General features: G+C 38.9%; 1 protein-coding gene and 1 long non-coding RNA gene across 7 annotated transcripts in view; one reads left to right on the top strand and one right to left on the bottom strand.

Annotated features, from left to right (window-relative positions):
• The window catches only part of KDM4C (lysine demethylase 4C), a 284,447-nt gene that overhangs the window by 174,545 nt on the left and 92,077 nt on the right, over positions 1 to 17,825 (top strand). For all 6 annotated transcript variants that reach the window (XM_080574404.1, XM_080574401.1, XM_080574408.1 and 3 more), the window contains 3 exons: positions 12,265 to 12,446; positions 13,280 to 13,496; positions 14,427 to 14,503. In XM_080574404.1, the coding sequence (XP_080430530.1) occupies positions 12,265 to 12,446; positions 13,280 to 13,496; positions 14,427 to 14,503 (476 nt within the window). The remainder of the gene's footprint in view (positions 1 to 12,264; positions 12,447 to 13,279; positions 13,497 to 14,426; positions 14,504 to 17,825) is intronic.
• Positions 458 to 12,242, bottom strand: LOC308185847. Its single transcript, XR_013943789.1, has 2 exons — positions 5,434 to 12,242; positions 458 to 5,396 (listed from the first exon to the last, which is right to left on the bottom strand). It is a non-coding gene; the product is annotated as an uncharacterized lncRNA (long non-coding RNA).

Genomic DNA, 17,825 nt, shown 5'->3' on the forward strand with positions numbered 1-17,825 from the left:
GTCATACAAAATAGTAACTGAGCATGGAGCTCCTTCTATGTTGTTTAAAGACCACCTCATATTTTTGTTTCTTTGTTTCCTACTTATAATCAGAGAATTCTTGAAACTCTGAAAGATAACTTCACATTTGTTTCCTTTGAGTAACACGTCCTTGTTAATGAACTAAATCTTGTGAGGTCCCTGTAGCTCTTATTCATTACACATGGGTGATAGAAGTTTAATTCACAATTGTAAAGGTGGTGGCTGGTTTGAGATTAGAGCTTATCTTAATGTACATTTACAATAATGTTTTGAACTTTAAAAGGATAGTAGATTGTAGAAGTTCTATGATATTTAACTTTCACAGAATGCTTGAGGTGGAGTGTCATCTGGTCCAACCCCTCCACTCAAGCAGGGTCTTTTAGAGCTGGTTGACCAAGTCCATGTCTAGACAGCTGTTTAATGCAGCGCATGATACCTTTTATTTTTATTTTTATTTTTATTTTTATTTTTATTTTTATTTTTATTTTTATTTTTATTTTTATTTTTATTTTTATTTTTATTTTTATTTTTATTTTTATTTTTATTTTTATTTTTATTTTTATTTTTATTTTTATTTTTATTTTACAGTGTTAGCAAGGGCACCCTACTGGCTCATGTTCATCTTGGTATCCACCAGGACCACCCAGGTCCTTTTTTGACAAGCTGCTTTCCAGCTTGGTGTCCCTCAGTATGTCCTGGTGCCTGGGGTTGATCCTTGCCAGGTGCAGGACCTTGCACTTCTTGTTGAACTGCATGAGGTTCCTGCCTGCCTGTTTCTTTGGTCTGTCAGGGTCCCTCTAGGCGGCAGCATGACCCTTGGTGTACTCCCAACAATTCCACGGATGACAAAACTGAGAGGAGTGGAGGATAGAAACCATTAATGAAGATGTTAAACAGGACTGAACCCAGTATTAACTCCTGGGGTACACTGCTAGTTACTGGCCTCTGACTAGACTTTGTTCCACTGATCACTGGCCCCTGGATTGCCTGCTCATCTGGCCCATAGTTCAATAGACCGTTTACAAGGAACTTATTTATGGGATTGTCAAAGGCCTTACTGCAGTCCATGTAGACAATATCCAATGTTCTGCCATCATCTACCAGGCCAGTCGTTTCAGTCTTACCTAGTTGGCCAAGCATGACTTTCCTTTGGTGGATCCGTGGTGGCCAACCTATAGTTCTGTGTCCTCCTTCTTGCCATTTTTGAAGGCAGGAGTGACATCTACTTTCCTCCACTCTTCAAGGACTTCTGACTATCACCATGATCTATCCCTCACCCCTCGTAGGTGCATAAAACAAATATACGTCTAGTCTGCTTAAGATTTCCCTGACTGGATCCTCTTCCACCAAGACTAAATCTTTCTTGCTCCCTGTTATTCCTGTAGTCTCTGGGATCTGTGGTTCCTGAGGGTTAGGCTTGCTATCACAGACTGAGGCAAAGAAGGCATTCGGTACCTCAGCCTTTTCCCTGTCCTGTGTAGGTACCCCCATCTTGTTCAGTCATGGGCCCACATTCTCTTTAGCCTTCTTTTTTCACCAGTGTACTTACAGAAGCTCTTATTGTTGACTTTGTCATCCCCACCCAGTTTCTATTCCATTTGGGCTTTAGCTTTCCTAACTTCATTTGTGGATGCTCAGACAATGTCTCTGTGTTCCTTCCAAGTTACCTGTCCTTGCTTCCACACTATGCATGCTTCCTTTGTGTTTGCATTTGGCCACATGTTCACCTATGCAGGCTTCCTGGCCTGATTTCCTCTTTGTTGGGATAGATATCTTTTGAGCTTGGAGGAGGTGACACTTCAATATTAACCAGCTTTCTTGGGCCCCTCTTCTTGTCAGGGCCTTATCCCATAGGACTCTTCCAAGTAGCTCCTTGCAGTGCCCAAAGTTTAGCGTTGTGACCTTGCCTTTCACCCTTCTCTATGCCCTTAGGATCTTGAACTCTACTGCAGCCAAAGCTGTCTTTGGCCTTCATTTTCCCAACAAACCCTTCGTTATTAGTGAGTGTGAGGTACAACAGAGCGCCTCCCCTTACTGGCTCCTTTATGACCTGAAGGAGGAAGATACTGTCAATGCACTCCAGAAACCTTGACTGCGTATGTCCTGCTGTGTTGACCCTCCAACAGATACCAGGGTGGTGGAAGTACCCCATGAGGAACAGAGACTACAAACATGATACTGCTGCTGTCTGTCTATAGAGGGGCTCAGGCACTTGTTCTGCCTGGTTAGGTCTCCTGTAGCAGGCAACCACGATAGTGTCACCTTTACGTGTCCTCACTTTAATGCTAGTTTATAAGCTTGCAGTTGCTGCTGTTTTGTTTCCTGACTGTCTGATCTGTTTTAGCTACGACTTCTGGGAGTCGTGTCTACGTCGATGTTTTTAATGATGCAACTACAAGTCTTTATTTTTCTTTCTTATACTAAATCATTTAAAAATCTTTTAAAAATTAATTTCATTGATTTTTTATATGTTGCAAGATGTTGTGTAAATAGTCCTTTTAAATGTAAAAATAGTTTACTTTAGTGTAGATTATTTAGTTTTTATTCTATATAATTCCTCAAGCATGTAAATTTCTGTATAATAAAGGCTTCATGTGGTAACCAGAGGATTAAAATTTCAGTTTTGCAGTTTAAGTAAATAAACCATCTACTGTATCTTTATTGTTACAGAATTTTAATACATACTGAGAAAGTTTTCTTGGTTGTTCTTCTATTGGTTTCCCTTCTAGGTGAGGAATGAACACATACATCTTAGTATAGTCAGCCTGTAATCACGGTGCCTTATCTACAGAAGACCTCCTGAGACAAATAGTCTCAGAAAAAAAGAGAACTTAAATGTAAGAAAGAGAATCGGATAATTATAGATCTCTCTCATTGTTAAGCAATTTTGAATTTGTGTAAGTTGCACTTATATTTTAGGTTAAGCGTAACATTTACACTTGAGCATAGGGTAGTATTCTGCATAGAGAAGGCATTCTGTTAAAGAGATGTTTATTTTTGTAGCTGACATGACAGCTTGAATTTTTGATATAATATTTGTTGCTATGGGAATAAATACTATATCTAGGGTGTTATGATTCAGATGGAGATCAAACAACACGAATAGATAGATCAGTTGAAGACTTTAAAGATGGTTCTTTGAGTATTTTTCAGTGTGTTATGCATGAGAATTTGGAATCTCTTGAAAAGTGCTGTCAATTGAGCAACTAATGTATATTCAATTTCCTTGTCATGGCTAGCAGGTGCAGCTCCTGTATTTTATTTCCTCTGACAGCAAGACGTATTCTGTAGTATTTGTAAGTTGATTTGACTTTTCTTTACCAAAGAGTGTCAAGAACGCAATGTTCACTTTTGTTTTAATTCTTAATTTGGAATGTAAGTTGAAAAAAGCAAATGACACATATGAGTTCTTACCAGGGGATTCTGATATGCACCCATACAGAATCCTACTCATGAACTTACTTCCAGCGAGGAAGTGTCAGTGATTTGATCCAGGTGACAGCAGACACGCAAATCAAGACAGATTCATTAGCTGCATTTCATATGTTTTTGTAAAAGAAATGCTCGCTATAGATATACTATATACCAGAGACTGTGTCCAATATCACAGCACTGGCTGATCCAAATCTTTCAGATTATCTATTTGGGCCATTGGTAGCTGCTCTTAGAGCAAGGTCAATTTATCACGAGGCAATTTGACTGAATAATGTGAATAATGGTGTTGATGGTTGGCATTGTTGCATAAGTGATCATCAAAACTTATTCTCATAGCACTCAGACAACATTCGCAGGTTCTTGCAGAAAAGTACCAATATGTAAGATTTTTAGTGAAGTGTCATGCTTATAAGTGCTTCATGAAACATTACGCACTGGTTTTGGAAAGTAGATATGATTTTTGGAGGGCAAAGTTTGGTTTTGTCAAATCTTGAGTATTAAGAAACTGTACTGATAGGTAGTTGTATGCCTGCTTACGACAATGGAGATTCTGAAATTTTCAGTCGGTGTGAGCACCACAGATTGTTTTTCACAGAATCATAGAATCATCTAGGTTGGAAGAGACCTCCAAGATCACCTAGTCCAACCTCTGACCTAACACTAACAAGTCCTCCACTAAACCATATCACTAAGTTCTACATCTAAACATCTTTTAAAGACCTCCAGGGATGGTGACTCTACCACTTCCCTGAGCAGCCCATTCCAATGCCTAGCAACCCTTTCAGTAAAGAAGTTTTCCCTAATATTCAACCTTAACCTCCCCTGGTGCAACTTCAGCCCATTCCCCCTCATCCTGTCACCAGGCACGTGGGAGAACAGACCAATCCCCACCTGTCTACAGCCTCCTTTAAGGTACCTATAGAGAGCGATGAGGTTGCCCCTGAGCCTCCTCTTCTCCAGGCTTTTCATTCTTTGAGGATCCTCAGCTGAAATGGATTTTGAATGGAGTGAAACTGGAGGTTGCAGTTGTCTTGTGTCCCTTTTACCATTGCAATAAGAGCGTAAGGAGGTGCTGATCCTCTGTACCTCTAGCAGACATATCTGGTCAAAACTTTGAATTCACATGAGGCACCCTGAACCCATACAAATGTGAGTCAGGAAAGCAAATTTATTTTAGGCTAAGTCACTGATTGTTCTTCAGTTATGTAGTAAGTAATGGAAGGAGTCAATATATAGGAAAAATAGCAAAATAATTTCTACAAAAGTACAAGCTTTCCATGTTTTTAGGGGGAAATGGACAGTATGTTGGAATTATCACATGAACAAGTAAAGAATGGCTGTAAAATTATCCAGGACAATAGCATTTGTCATGTCAAGTGATTTTTTTTTTTTTTAAACGGCTTGGAAGCTGTTCTTTATTTTCTTGCCTGTTTTGGATAACCAGACTCTCAGGTTTTATTCATGGTATATAACTTGTCTGACTTCATGGAAACCAGGAAGCTAACTACACCTGTACCCGCTAAGAAGCTAACTTGCAAATCCTTTCTGTAAATGCTCTTGGTGCGTGTTTGAAAAAGTAAAGAAAGTGAAACTGCCCAGATTCAATTTATGAAGAATATTTATGTATAAGATTGCATTTTCTACCTGGTGAGAAAGTTACTGAAGGCAACATTGTCATATTCTATAATGGAAGTCACGTATTCTGTAACTTCTTTTAATATCAATTTTATTTGACATTTTGTGATTTTGGTGTGTGGGTAGGTGAATATTGATTGTGAGGAGATGAAATAATATTTCTGAAGCTCTTGAAAGATGATAAATTAAGCTCAGAGTTGCCTAGGAAATTTTTGGAGAGAACTGAGAATCATAAAACATACAATAGTGACAATAGAGGATCATAAACGTTATGTCTCTCTCTCAAGAACTTGTCTTGAGAGAGACTTGTCTTGTTCTCTCAAGAACTTGTCTTGAGAGAACTAGTCTTGATTCGTATACTCTTAATTTTATGTCACATTCCTGTCAGAAGTGGTGGGCTAGCTAGCCTCCCTTTGAAAGGAGGATATTTTTCCTTGCCTGGGTGAGCTATGGGGCTTGTTTTGGTAAAGAAGAGAGAGAGATCACAGGGAGTAACATGGAAGAGCCTCATGTAAGAGAGCTTGGGTGTCGTATTTCATGCAAATGGACTGAAAGACTGCAGTAAGGAGCATGGAGAAGACAGTGCTGTCTCAAATTAGACAGAAGGAATAATTAGAGATGTTAGAGAACTGAGGCAACGTAGGAGGGCTTCCAGTCAAAAAGTAACTGGATGTAGTTGTTCTAAACATAATGCAAGGAGCAAAATAAATTTACTAAAAGTGTTAATTTTTTTGGAGGCTGTAGCAGTTCAGTATGTTTGCCTATGGCATTTTGTTCCTCACTTCGTTTGGAATGAGGTTTGAAAATAAATACAAGGCTCTTGAAAGCAAAATAAAACGTTGTAAGAGTACTTCCAGCTTTTCTCCTGGCCTTTGCATTCTTTTTACTCCATCAGTCTGGAAAGGATTTGTAACAAAAAAATTCAAGGGAGAACAGGAATGGTGGAGTTTATAGGTAATCAAGATGTAAATACTGATCTCATTAAAGCAGAACCAATACAGTCTTGAACGTATCTATGTACTGTAGGCAGTGGTAAACCAGAGAACTATGTAAGAGAAGTGGAACTGTCATTCTAGAATTGATTCCAGAATTGAAAAACTGAAGATAAATTTTGTCTAAAAAGGATCATAATAGGCTGAGGTTCAGTGTGAAGACTTCAATGCCTGTGGAAGAATCATTCAGCAATGATAAGGAGCGGTGAAATCATACAATACTAGAATATCCCAAATTGGAAGGGACCCACAAGGATTGTGCAGTCCAACTCCTGACTCCACACAGGACTACCTAAAAATCAGACCATATGTCTGAGAGTGTTGTCCAAATGCTTCTTGAACTCCAGCAGGCTTGGTGCCACAACCACTTATTTACCTGGGGAGCCTGTCCCAGTGCCTGACCACCCTCTCGATGAAGAACCTTTTCCTAACCCCCAGCCTGACCCTCCCCTGTCCCAGCTCCATGCCGTTCCCTCGGGTCCTGTCGCTGTTCCCAAAGAGCAGAGCTCAGCACCTGCCCCTCTGCTCCCCTCGTGCGGAAGCTGTAAGCTGCAATGAGGTTGCCCCTCAATGTCCTCTAGGCTGAACAAACTAAGTGACTTCAGCCTCTCCTATGTCCATATGTCTTCCTGGTTAGACCTTCCTTTATCCTTGTTGCCCTCGTTTGGACACTGTCCTTTAATGTCCTTAGATTGTGGCACCCAAAACTGCACGCAGTACTGCATCATCAGCCAACTGTTCACACTTCGTAGTAAGAACTTGCCAAGCTGTATGACAGTCATTTTTTTTACCAGAAGGATGTTGTCATAGACAGTAATGAAGGCTTTGCTGAAATTCAAAAAGATATTGTCTACTTGGCTTCCATTGGTCAACCAGATGGGTAATTATAGAATCATAGAATGGTTCAGGTTGGAAGGAACCTTAAAGATCATCTAGTTCCAAATCCCCTGCCGTAGGTAGGGATGCCACCCACTAGATCAGGTTGGTCAAGGTCCCATCCAGCCTGGCTTCAAACACCTCCAGGAATGGGGCATCCACAACTTCTCTGGCCAACCTGTTCCAGTGCCTCACTACCCTTACAGTGTAGAATTTCCTCCTAATGTCTAGTCTAAATATATCCCCTTTCAGTTTAAGACCAATTCCCCTTGTCCTATCATTATCTACCTGAGAGTCCTTCTCCATTTTTTTTATAAGACCCCTTTATGTATAGAAATATCGTAATGAGGTCTCCCCAGAGCCTTCTCTCCTCTAGGCTGAACATCCCCAGTTCTCCCTGTCTTTCGTCATAGGAGAGGTGCTCCAGCCATCTCATCATCTTTGTAGCCCTCCTCTGGACTTCCTCTAACAGGTTCACATCTTTCTTGTGCTGGGGGCCCTGAACCTGGATGCAGTACTCCAGGTGGGGGCTCACGAGGGCAGAGTAGAGGAGGACAATCACCTCCCTGCACCTCTGTTGATGCAGCCCACGATGCAGTTGGCCTTCTTGGCTGCAAGAGCGCACTGCTGGCTCATCTTGAGCCGTTCGTCCACCAGAACCCCCAAGTCTCTCTCCACAGGGCTGCTCTCGGCCAGTTCTTCTCCCATTCTGTACTCCTGTCTGGGATTGCCCTGGCCCAGGTGCAGCACCTTGCACTTGGACGTGTTGAACTGCATGTGGTTCACGTGGGCCCACTTCTCCAGCCTGTCCAGGTCCCTTCGAATGCCATCTCTTCGTTGTGTTGTATCAACTGCAGCACTCAGCTTGGTGTCTGCAAACTTGCTGAGGGTGCACACAATCCCGTTGCCTACGTCATTGATGAAGATATTGAAAAGCACTGGTCCCAAGACAGACCTCTGAGGAACATTGCTCGTCACAGGTCTCCCCCTGGACATAGAACCATTGACCACTACTCACTGGGTGCAACCATCGAGCCAATTCCTTATCCAGTGGATGGTCCACCCTTCAAATCCATATCTTCCCAATTTAGAGATTAGGATGTTGTGTGGGACCCTGTCGAAGGCCTTACAGAAGTCAAGTAGATGATATCAGTCAGTCTTCCCTTGCTGACTGATGCAGTCACTCCATCATAGAAGGCCACCAGAATGGTCAGGCACAATTTACCCTTGGTGAAGCCATGCTGGCTGTCCCAGATCACCTCCTTTTCCTGCATGTGCCTTAGCATTGTCTCCAGGAGGATTTGTTCCATAATGTTGCCAGTTAGAGAGGTGAGACTCACTGATGTGTAGTTCCCCAGGTCTTCCTTTCTACCCTTTTTAAAAAATGGGAGTGATGTTTCCCTTTTTCCAGTCACTGGGGTCTTTGCCTGACTGCCATGATTTTTCAAATATGGTGAAGGGTGGCTTGGCAGCTACATCAGCCAATTCCCTCAGGACCCTGGGAAGCATGTCTGTAGGGCCGATAGACTTGAAGTTGTTAAATTGCATCAGGAGGTCCCAAACCTGCTTTTCACTTACTGTGGGAGTACTCTGCTCCCCCAGCCCCCACCTAGAGGTTCAGGGACACGAGAGATGTGGGAAGCCTGGCAGTGAAGACCAAGACAAAGAAATCGTTAAGTACCTCAGTCTTCTTCTGGTCTGTTGTTACCTGTTCTCTGTCTTCATTCTGAGGCACTACACTCTCCTTAGTCTTTCTTTTGCAGCCAGTGTACCTGTAGAACCCCTTCTTGTTATTCTTTGATCCCTCGACAAGTTTAATTCTGTCAGTGCTTTGGCTTTCCTGATCCCATCCCAGCATTGGGACAGCATTTCTGTACTCTTCCCAGGGCATGTGGCCCTGTTTTCACCATCTGTGCATTTCCTTCTTCTGCTTAAGTTTGACCAGCAGGTCCTTACCCAACCATGCTCGTTTTGTACCTTCCCTTCTTGATTTATTACATATGGGAATAGAGAGCTCATGCTCTCCAAGGAAAATATCCTTAAAGAGTTGCCAGCTCTCATCAGATCCGGTGTCCCTAAGAACTGTGTCCCATGGGATCTCATCCACTAATTCTTTGAACAGCTGGAAGTTGTCTCTTCTGAAGTTTAGGGTCCTGACTTAGCTCTTAGCCAGGCCTATATCCCTCGAGATCACAAACTCAGCCAGGGTTTTTTCACTGCATCCCAGGCTTCCTCCAATCTTAACCTCTTTAATGAGCTCTTCATTTCCTTTGTCATAAGAGGAAATTAAGTTAGTTAAACAGGACTTTCCTCTCATGAACCCTTGTTGGCTGTGATCAATGACTGTGTTGTCTTTCAAGTGTTTTTCAGTAACTCCTGGAATAATCTTCTCCATAATTTTCCAGGCATTGAAGTGAGACTGACAAGCTTGCAATTATCAGGGTCTTCTTTCTTACCCTTCTTGAAAACTGGAACAGTCTTTGCCAGCTTCCAGTCATAGAATCACAGAAACATAGAATGGCTTGTGTTGTAAGGGACCTAGAAGATGATCTAGTTCCAATCCCTCTGCCATAGGCAGGGATGTCATCCACCAGATCAGGTTGCCCATGGCTGCATCCAGCCCTGGGCAACCTTTGAACATCTCCAGGGATGGGGCATCGACTACAGTCAACTGGGACCACTGCAGATTCCCAAGACTGTTGAAAAATAACAGAGAAGTCTCATGGTGACATCAGCCAGCTCTTTGATTACCCTAGGATGAATCTCATTGGGCCCCGCAGACTTATGGACATTCAGCTGGAGCAGCAAACCTTGCACAAGTTTGGATTTTGCTAGGAGTTTATCAGTCCAACAGTCGTGGGATGAAAAGATTTCAGATTCAAAGTGCATAATAGATATAGAAGATATAAGTTACACACCTTCTCAATAAATTTTATATTTCTCTTTGTTACCTGAAGTGATCAAGCCCTGAATTTGCTGTGAGGGCAGAAGAATAACAAAAATATTTAAAATAATGGCAATATAAGCTCCTAAAAGGAAATGGTGCCAAAGAACAAAATTGGGGAAAAAAAGGTTAGCAAAAATGAAGCCACATTTGAAACCATTCTGTAAGGAAAATAGATAAGAATGGAACTAGAGGCAGAGATTTCACATCCGTTTACTTTACAAATCTGGAAAATTGCAAGTAATAGAAGAAATGTGATTGGACTTTTTTTTTTTAATTTAAGAGCTTAGTAAAGCCTTTAAATTAAAAGAAAAAAAAAAAGGAAAAAAAGTAATTCAGAAAACTGAAAAAGTGATCCTTGCATTTTATATTTCATCTCCTACTTGTGTTTGGCTATTTCTTCATTGCCATTCTTTTGCATTATCCACCATAAAGAACTGCTGCTGAATATTGACTTGGTGACAGCTATTTTTTTCAGACATTTTGCATTTTTCTTCTATATGGATTATTGGCAAATGTTTATTGAATTGACATGAGTTCTTCTGAGAAACTATATAAAATGGAATAAAATTCACATTCAGGATATATTAATTACTTTTTTGAAACACTGAGCTTGCTTGCATACAGATATTATAATTCCGATTTTTTCAAAGCTGATAGATATGCTATAAACTTTATAGTGCTTTTGCAGCAACTTACGACAATTTATCATAGGAGGAGACCCATAAAGCTTCTGTTTTTTTAAGAAGTGGATGGAGGCAGTCATGGGATGAAAGAATGTGATGATTCAGCTTAATATACTTCACTGAATATTTCTATTGTTGGAATTTTCTGCTTCTGCAATAAACATGTTTTCTTAAATACACCATTAGAAACAGACTGCATGCTTTAGACCTTTTTTGATATCTGAGAGTTCTATTCGATGACTTTTCAATATTCTTTGCCATTTTGCCTTCCACATTCACGTAATTTTCTTCTGTTCTAATTGCACCTGTGTGTCTTTTCTCATTGATTGAAGATCACTGCCCACTTGAATGAACAGAACCACAGATCTAATCATTAATCAGAGCACGTATATAAGGACACAATTTGGGGGGGTGGAGAAGAAGCTTTAAATTTACTGTCAGGAATACTTTACACAATGAAAAAATACTTCCCTCCTCATAATCTGTATATTTTGCAGATGGTAGGGTCACTAGATTGCCTGTGAAGATACCTTGAGGTTTCTAAACAGCTTAGATATGTGATTAAGCTGAAATTCTGGTGTTGACTCAGTCATTAATAATTATGCTATTGATTTGTTTGGGACAAGGCTTTACACTTGGTCTCCTTTCCCAGGATTCCTTTTTCCACATCTTTCTCAACAGCAAATGACTATTCTTAGATTATGCCTATTGGGTAAACTCTTTAAGCATCAATATGATTTTTACTCTCCAACTTCTCTAGAAACTTTCATAGTCAACTTTATGAATGAGTACTATGCAGACACAGTGCTCATAAATAAAATTCTATAACATCTAGAACAGATCACTAGTATTATAACACAATTTTTTCTTGCAATGGACTACAGCATGCACTGTACCTGTCAGTCCAGTTCCCCATTATTTACTGATGATAACTTTTGTTTTGTTTTCTTTTGGAAAACGAGTGACAGATTACACAAAAAACTGAGAGGTGCTGTTTGTGTGAAAAGAGTGATAAGTCTGGTTCAGCATGGCTAGATATAACATATTTCAGCTGGGAGAAGCTTAAGGCACAGTACATGGCCGGAGAGGTGGTGGTGTAGAGGTTGGGGGAATTAAGGAGTGGAGACAGAGACTTTAATGTTGTGGATGAGTACAAATGTACAAATTCTAAATAGAAGAGCTACTGAAATACTTTCTAATGCTTTCTGTTGAGCAGTCAGCTTATGACCTAGGTGTCAAAGTGCTTTTTTGTGTGCTTGTCGTGATGCATAATTATTTTAGACTTTGTATTCGTTCTCAGATTTTCTTTAGCATTGTTTGATTTCATTGTTAATGAACATGACAAAATTCAATATTGTTTGTCTCCATTCCAAAAAGCCAATATAACCAATTGTTTGCTTTCATGGAATCACAGACTAGTTGAGGTTGTAAGGGGCCTCTGGAGGACATCTGATCCAACCCCTCTGCTCAAGCAGGAACACTTAGAACAGGTTGCCCAGGACCCTGTCCAGGTGGCTTTTGAGCCCTTCAAGGAGGAAGACTCCACAACCTTTCTGGGCAACCTGCTCCAGTGTTCCACCACCCTCACAGTAAAGAAATATTTCCTGATGTTCAGACAGAACTTCTTGTGTTCCAGTTTGTGCCAATTGCCTCTTGTTCTGATTTTTTCTTTAAGAACTGCCTGAAACAACCTTAATGGAAGAGGAAGTTCAAGAGACAGAGACATGGGCTAGGCCTCTGATCTCCCTTTGGCAGACAAGAGTACCTAATTTCAGTGCTGAAAAAGAATACAATGCAGCTTGTGGAAAAAAGGAACCTCACTGCGCCATTTGCACTCTTCTTATGCCATACTATAAGGTAAGCAAGATCCTTAGACTCCTGTCTCTGGGTAGCATGTGAAATATCTGCCCAGCTACAGCATTTTCAGTAAATAAGTAGCAAATCAGAAATCAGATAAAATTATGCATTTGGTTTGTATGAAAAGTAAATTAATATCATTAATATTAGTACTGATACTCTATCCGTCTGCATTCATCCTTGGTTGCAGACAGTATATACCTTCTGTTTGGTGCTTACGTAGAGAAAAGTTACACTTTTGAAGGTGGTGAATCCACACAGGTTTGCATCTTTTAGTTACTTCCTTATATGTCAAATGTTTTTCATCAGAGCCTTTTCCTCACCTTCTTTCTGCAGTGTTGGAAAAATAACTTTTCACGGTACTTCTTAGGAATAGTATTCCCATAGAAACATTCTAATGCAATGTACTGTTCAATATTGGCATATGGAATTTGTGTCAAACAGCAGCTAAAAATACTGATATAGTTCCGTAGTACTAATTCTGAAACTATTAAATAGGAAGCCGAACTGCATGAGAACTGGGAAAAAGACTTTATTTGCACTGGACCCAGTTAAAAGGCTTAAAGGGAGTCAGTTGTACAGTATCATTGAATGCGGTTGCAATAACACTAATTTGCAGATTGAGTGCTCTTTTAGATTTCACAGTTATTTGAATAATCAAGGAACTACAGGATGATTGTGTTAGATACCCAGAAGCAGTTAATTTTTTTATAAAACATTGTTAGTGGGGAGCTGGGAGGGGAAAAGTCATTTTAGCATCATCAAAAGGAGCAGTAAGACAGGCTCTCCTTTTTTTTTTTTAAACTTAAATATAGATTTTGTTTATCTTCCAGCCAGACAATCATGCAGAAGAAGGTTCCACTTACAGGGAAACAAACTCAGAAGAAATACTGGTGAATGAAAATGAAAAGTCTAAACCTCTTATTCCAGAGATGTGTTTTATTTATAGTGAAGAAAACACTGAAAACTATCCATCAAATGCCTTCATTGAAGAAGATGGAACAAGTCTTCTGATTTCATGTGCAAAGTGTTGTGTTCGAGTTCATGCAAGTAAATAAGCTAATTGTTCAGTTAGCAGCAGTGTAATTTCAAATTTTGTTTTATTGATAATTAATAGTTAATGAGATTTCTGTTATGTCTAAGTAAGTACTGGAAAAACATTTCCATAATTAATGCTTGAGAACTCTGGCTACATTTTTTTAACCTATGTTATATGTTCCATTATTTGTTAATGGAAATAGGGAAGAGTTAACTTTCCTGTAAACTGTCATAACCATGGGGAGCACAGACTTCTGATTTTTCTTTCAACTCGGAGTGATAAAATTCCTCTTTTACTCACCATTTTAAAGCACTGCATAATACTGATATATTCTTATTAAGTAGTAAGGGTGAAATAATGTTATTTGAGGACTTGTGAATATTGCTATTGACTTGAGGTGTGCAGTAATTTCCTCCACCTTGCATTTTTTTATTTCAAGTAACTGATGAATGCATGAACATTCAGCAGTATCTTCTCTAGACAGTAGGACTTGTAAAGTAAAGTCCTTACATGTAAGGACTTTAAGTAAAATCCTTACTTCCAAGTAAAATCCTTACATGGAAGTGTGGTGTAATTGCATAGAATGAATGTCAGTACATTGCTTCAGATTGTACCATGTTACTGCAGGAAGAGTTGATGACTTGCTGTTGAACTCACAGAAAGTAATAAATACTCTGTGTATTTATTTATTTTTTTTAAAGTTTGGGGAAGTGCCTGTGTATACACATATATATATGGAATATGTGTTTGTGTATACACATACGTACATGGAATTTGTGTGTATTTACATATACAGAATGGCAGTAAGCCTAGCATTAGGAAAGTCTCCTTGATCACAGGGTCACAGTTTATGTTTGACTAGTGTTTGTACACAGTTGAATTGTATGACATCATAGATAGAAAGGCAGAATTTATTACTCAAATCAAGTCTCTTATTCTAGGTTGCTACGGTGTTCCTCCTCATGAAATCCAAAACGAATGGTTGTGTTCTCGATGCAGAAAAGAAGCCTGGACAGCAGTAAGTTTTATGTTTTGCTTGGTTATCTAAAACGTTACAGATCAAAGAAAAGAAAAGGAAAACAAAAATAAAAATAAATGCAAAAACACATGGATTATTCCATATGGAATGTAGCTTTTGCATATGTTTTTTACTTGACGCACTTTTGCTGAGAAAAAAAAATTGCAAAATATTATTAGATTTCAGTGTAAAATGTAACTGCATAGAGAGAGACAAGCTTGGAGAAGGTCTACACACAAGAAAAAGGGCTTGGCTAACAGAATATAGATGTAAAACCTTGTTTAATGAAATAACTGAAAATTTAAATGCACATGAGAGAGAGAAAATGAGATTTCGTAAAAATATTTTAGACTTTTGGTTATATATGTGTGGGCAGCTGGGGAATAGAGAAGGGGAAAGAGAATAATAAATTACATTCAAGAATGAAATTGTTCTTTTACAACATTTGGCTTTACTATGCTGTACAGTCAGAAAAAGGCTTCACTTCTGAAGCACCTAAATGACTATTGTTTGATATTAAAAGCAGTATGCAGTAGTTTTATATAGTCAGGAATAAATAGAAAAGCAGTTAATAGTTAATAAAAATCTCTAAACATACATTCATTTAAAAAACAACCAGTTTAAATTCTTATGTTTCACCAACATTCATCTGTCAGCTGCACTGGTAAGTCAAATAATACTTATTTTCTTTAAAACAACTCAAGGAAATGTGGTAGACGGTTTTGATGTCAGCACAGCTTTTCTTCATTCAATTATTGAATTAAAAGCAGATATTTCAAGTGCCTTAAAAATGTAAATCCTTAAATGACATGATAAAATTTTGAGATATTTTGAAGAAGATATGAGGATTCAAACTACTGGAAAATGTGATACCACTTTGTCAAACATCATTTCTTGCAACTGTGAAATGCATCTGTAAAAAAATCAGTGATAGCCTAAACAAAGTGAAAGTAGCAATAAATGTAAAACCTTTGAATTTCGACGCTCTCAACTTTTTAAGGTTCATCTGTAAATGCTAAGGAAACAACAATGTTAAGGAAACAAAAAAGGAACTGATGCTTTTACTGCAGATATTACCTAATCTGGGAAAAACAAAACAAAAATAGTGATTTAGGATTGCTCATTACAAAAATATAGTCCATTAATAATGTTTAGTCCTGTTTTCTCAGTGAATAGCTATTAAAATATTTATTGAATCAATTTCTATCTCTGTTATGTGTTTTCATCTTAGAAGTCAAGGCTTTCTTACTAGGTAAAATCCAATTTTCATCTTGCGTAGGTAACCAGAAAACCTTGTTATAGCTTTCTTATCAGACAATTGTGAGTTTCAGGATCTCAGGAACTGCTTTTCTAACTATTGTTCTAGTCAGGGAAAGGTCGAGGGGAAAAGAAAGAAGTCTTTCCTAGCAAATGAAAGGTTGTTGTTAACTTGGTATCTAATTATCAGATAAGCAGGGTTATGCAGCCCCACTCTTCTATCAGAAAGTTGTGTTAATTTCCTTTTGGGGAGAACACGCCTGTGATAAATAACGGAATTTTAAGGAGAACATCCATTTTCATGAGATCTCTCATGTGACAGCAGTAGGATAACTGTTTTTGTTAGAAACTGAAAAATTTAGAACATTAACTTGGAACCTGATGCTAATTGCCATAGAACAGTAACACATTTGTAGGGAAATTTGAAGAAATCTTTGTCTTTGTCTGTTTGTCAAGTAGCATGTTAATCAAAAGTTACTGAAAAAATGTAAACCAAAATTCAGTCCTGTAATTTAATGCTTCTTGTAGATAGGATTCTAAAATTGTTCTGGTATGTTAGGTTATTTTGCAAATCTTCTTGAAGTGAAGAGAACATTCAGATAGCACAACAGTGTGTGGAATATAAGAACAAATATAGATAATTACTGACTTGATTATTTAATTTCATAGAATCATAGAACAGTTTGGGTTGGAAGGGACCTCTAAAGATCATCTAGCTGACTCCCTTGTCATGGGCAGGGATGGCGCTCAAAGCCCTGTCCAAGCTGGCTTTGAACACTTCTCTGGGCTACCTGCTTCACCAACCTCATAGTAAAGAATTTCTTTTTTATATCTAATCTAAATCTGCTGTCTTGTCCTATCACTACCCTTATAGGGTAGATTTAGGTTAGATATTAAGAATAAATTTTTTAGTATGAGGGTGTTGAGGCACTGGAACAAGTTGCCCAGAGAAGCTGTGGATGCACCATCCCTGGAAATGTTTAAAGCAATGTTGGATGGGGCTTTGAGCAGCCTGGTCTAGTGGGAGATGTCCCTGCCCATGTCAGTTGGGTTGGAATTAGATGATCATAGAATCACAGAGTGGTTTGGGTTGGAAGGGACCTTAAAGATCATCTAGTTCCAACCCCTATCTAAATCTATCCTCTTTTAGTTTAAAGCCTTATCCCTTTTCCTATCACTACGCTCTCTGATGAAAAGTCCCTCTCCAGTTTTCCTGGAGGCTTCTTTAGGTACTGGAAGAATGCTGTGAGGTCTCCCTGGAGCCTTCTCTTCTCCAGGCTGAACAACCACAGCTCTCTCAGTCTGTCTTTACAGGAGGGTTACTTGAGCCATCTGATCATCTTCATGGCCCTCTTCTGGATCCACTCCAACAGGTCTTTTTCTTTCTTGTGTTTTGTGCCCCAGAGCTGAACGCACTACTCCAGGTGGGGTCTCATGAGAATAGAGTAGAGGGGGAAAATATATCAGTTATTTTGTGTTTTCTGTCTGGTCTCTATGCAATGCGGTTTTATTTTTCCTTTCCATCTCTTCTTAGCTCTCTGTCTAATACCACACTGTATTCACTATGGTGTGACGAAGGAGGAATACTGTAATGTGATAGAAAAAGAAAAAAGCTGGGGAGATTAAAGCTTGACCTGACTGGGATTTTTCTTTTGCCAACTTTTAAAGGAAAAAAATTCACCCAAGACAGTGTTCATTTGTCAAAACTGAAGCACTTTCAGTACTATACCATTACTCATTAACATCTTACCTGTGAAGAATTATGCGTGTTTTACTGAAGAGGTTTAGTTTTATTCTATTATGGTACATATAACACTGAAAATGAGGAAGATCCATTTTTTATGAAAAGCATTTTTTGGCCAAATTATTTGAGGAGATGAGGTAGTGGAAAAATAACTCAAAACCATACAGAAAATAGCCAAATAGAACCTTTTTGCAATGTGATTTTAATATTGGATTTTTGAAAATAAAACATGCTGGAAATTGTAGAGAAGATAGAATTTCTGAAATTTCTTGTCTGAGGTAACAAGAAAGTGATAGGAATGGAAAGGAGCAACATTTTCAT

The sequence above is a fragment of the Anser brachyrhynchus genome (genome assembly GCF_964034855.1).
Source record: "Anser brachyrhynchus genome assembly, chromosome: Z".
In the NCBI taxonomy this organism is placed as follows: Eukaryota; Metazoa; Chordata; class Aves; order Anseriformes; family Anatidae; genus Anser; species Anser brachyrhynchus.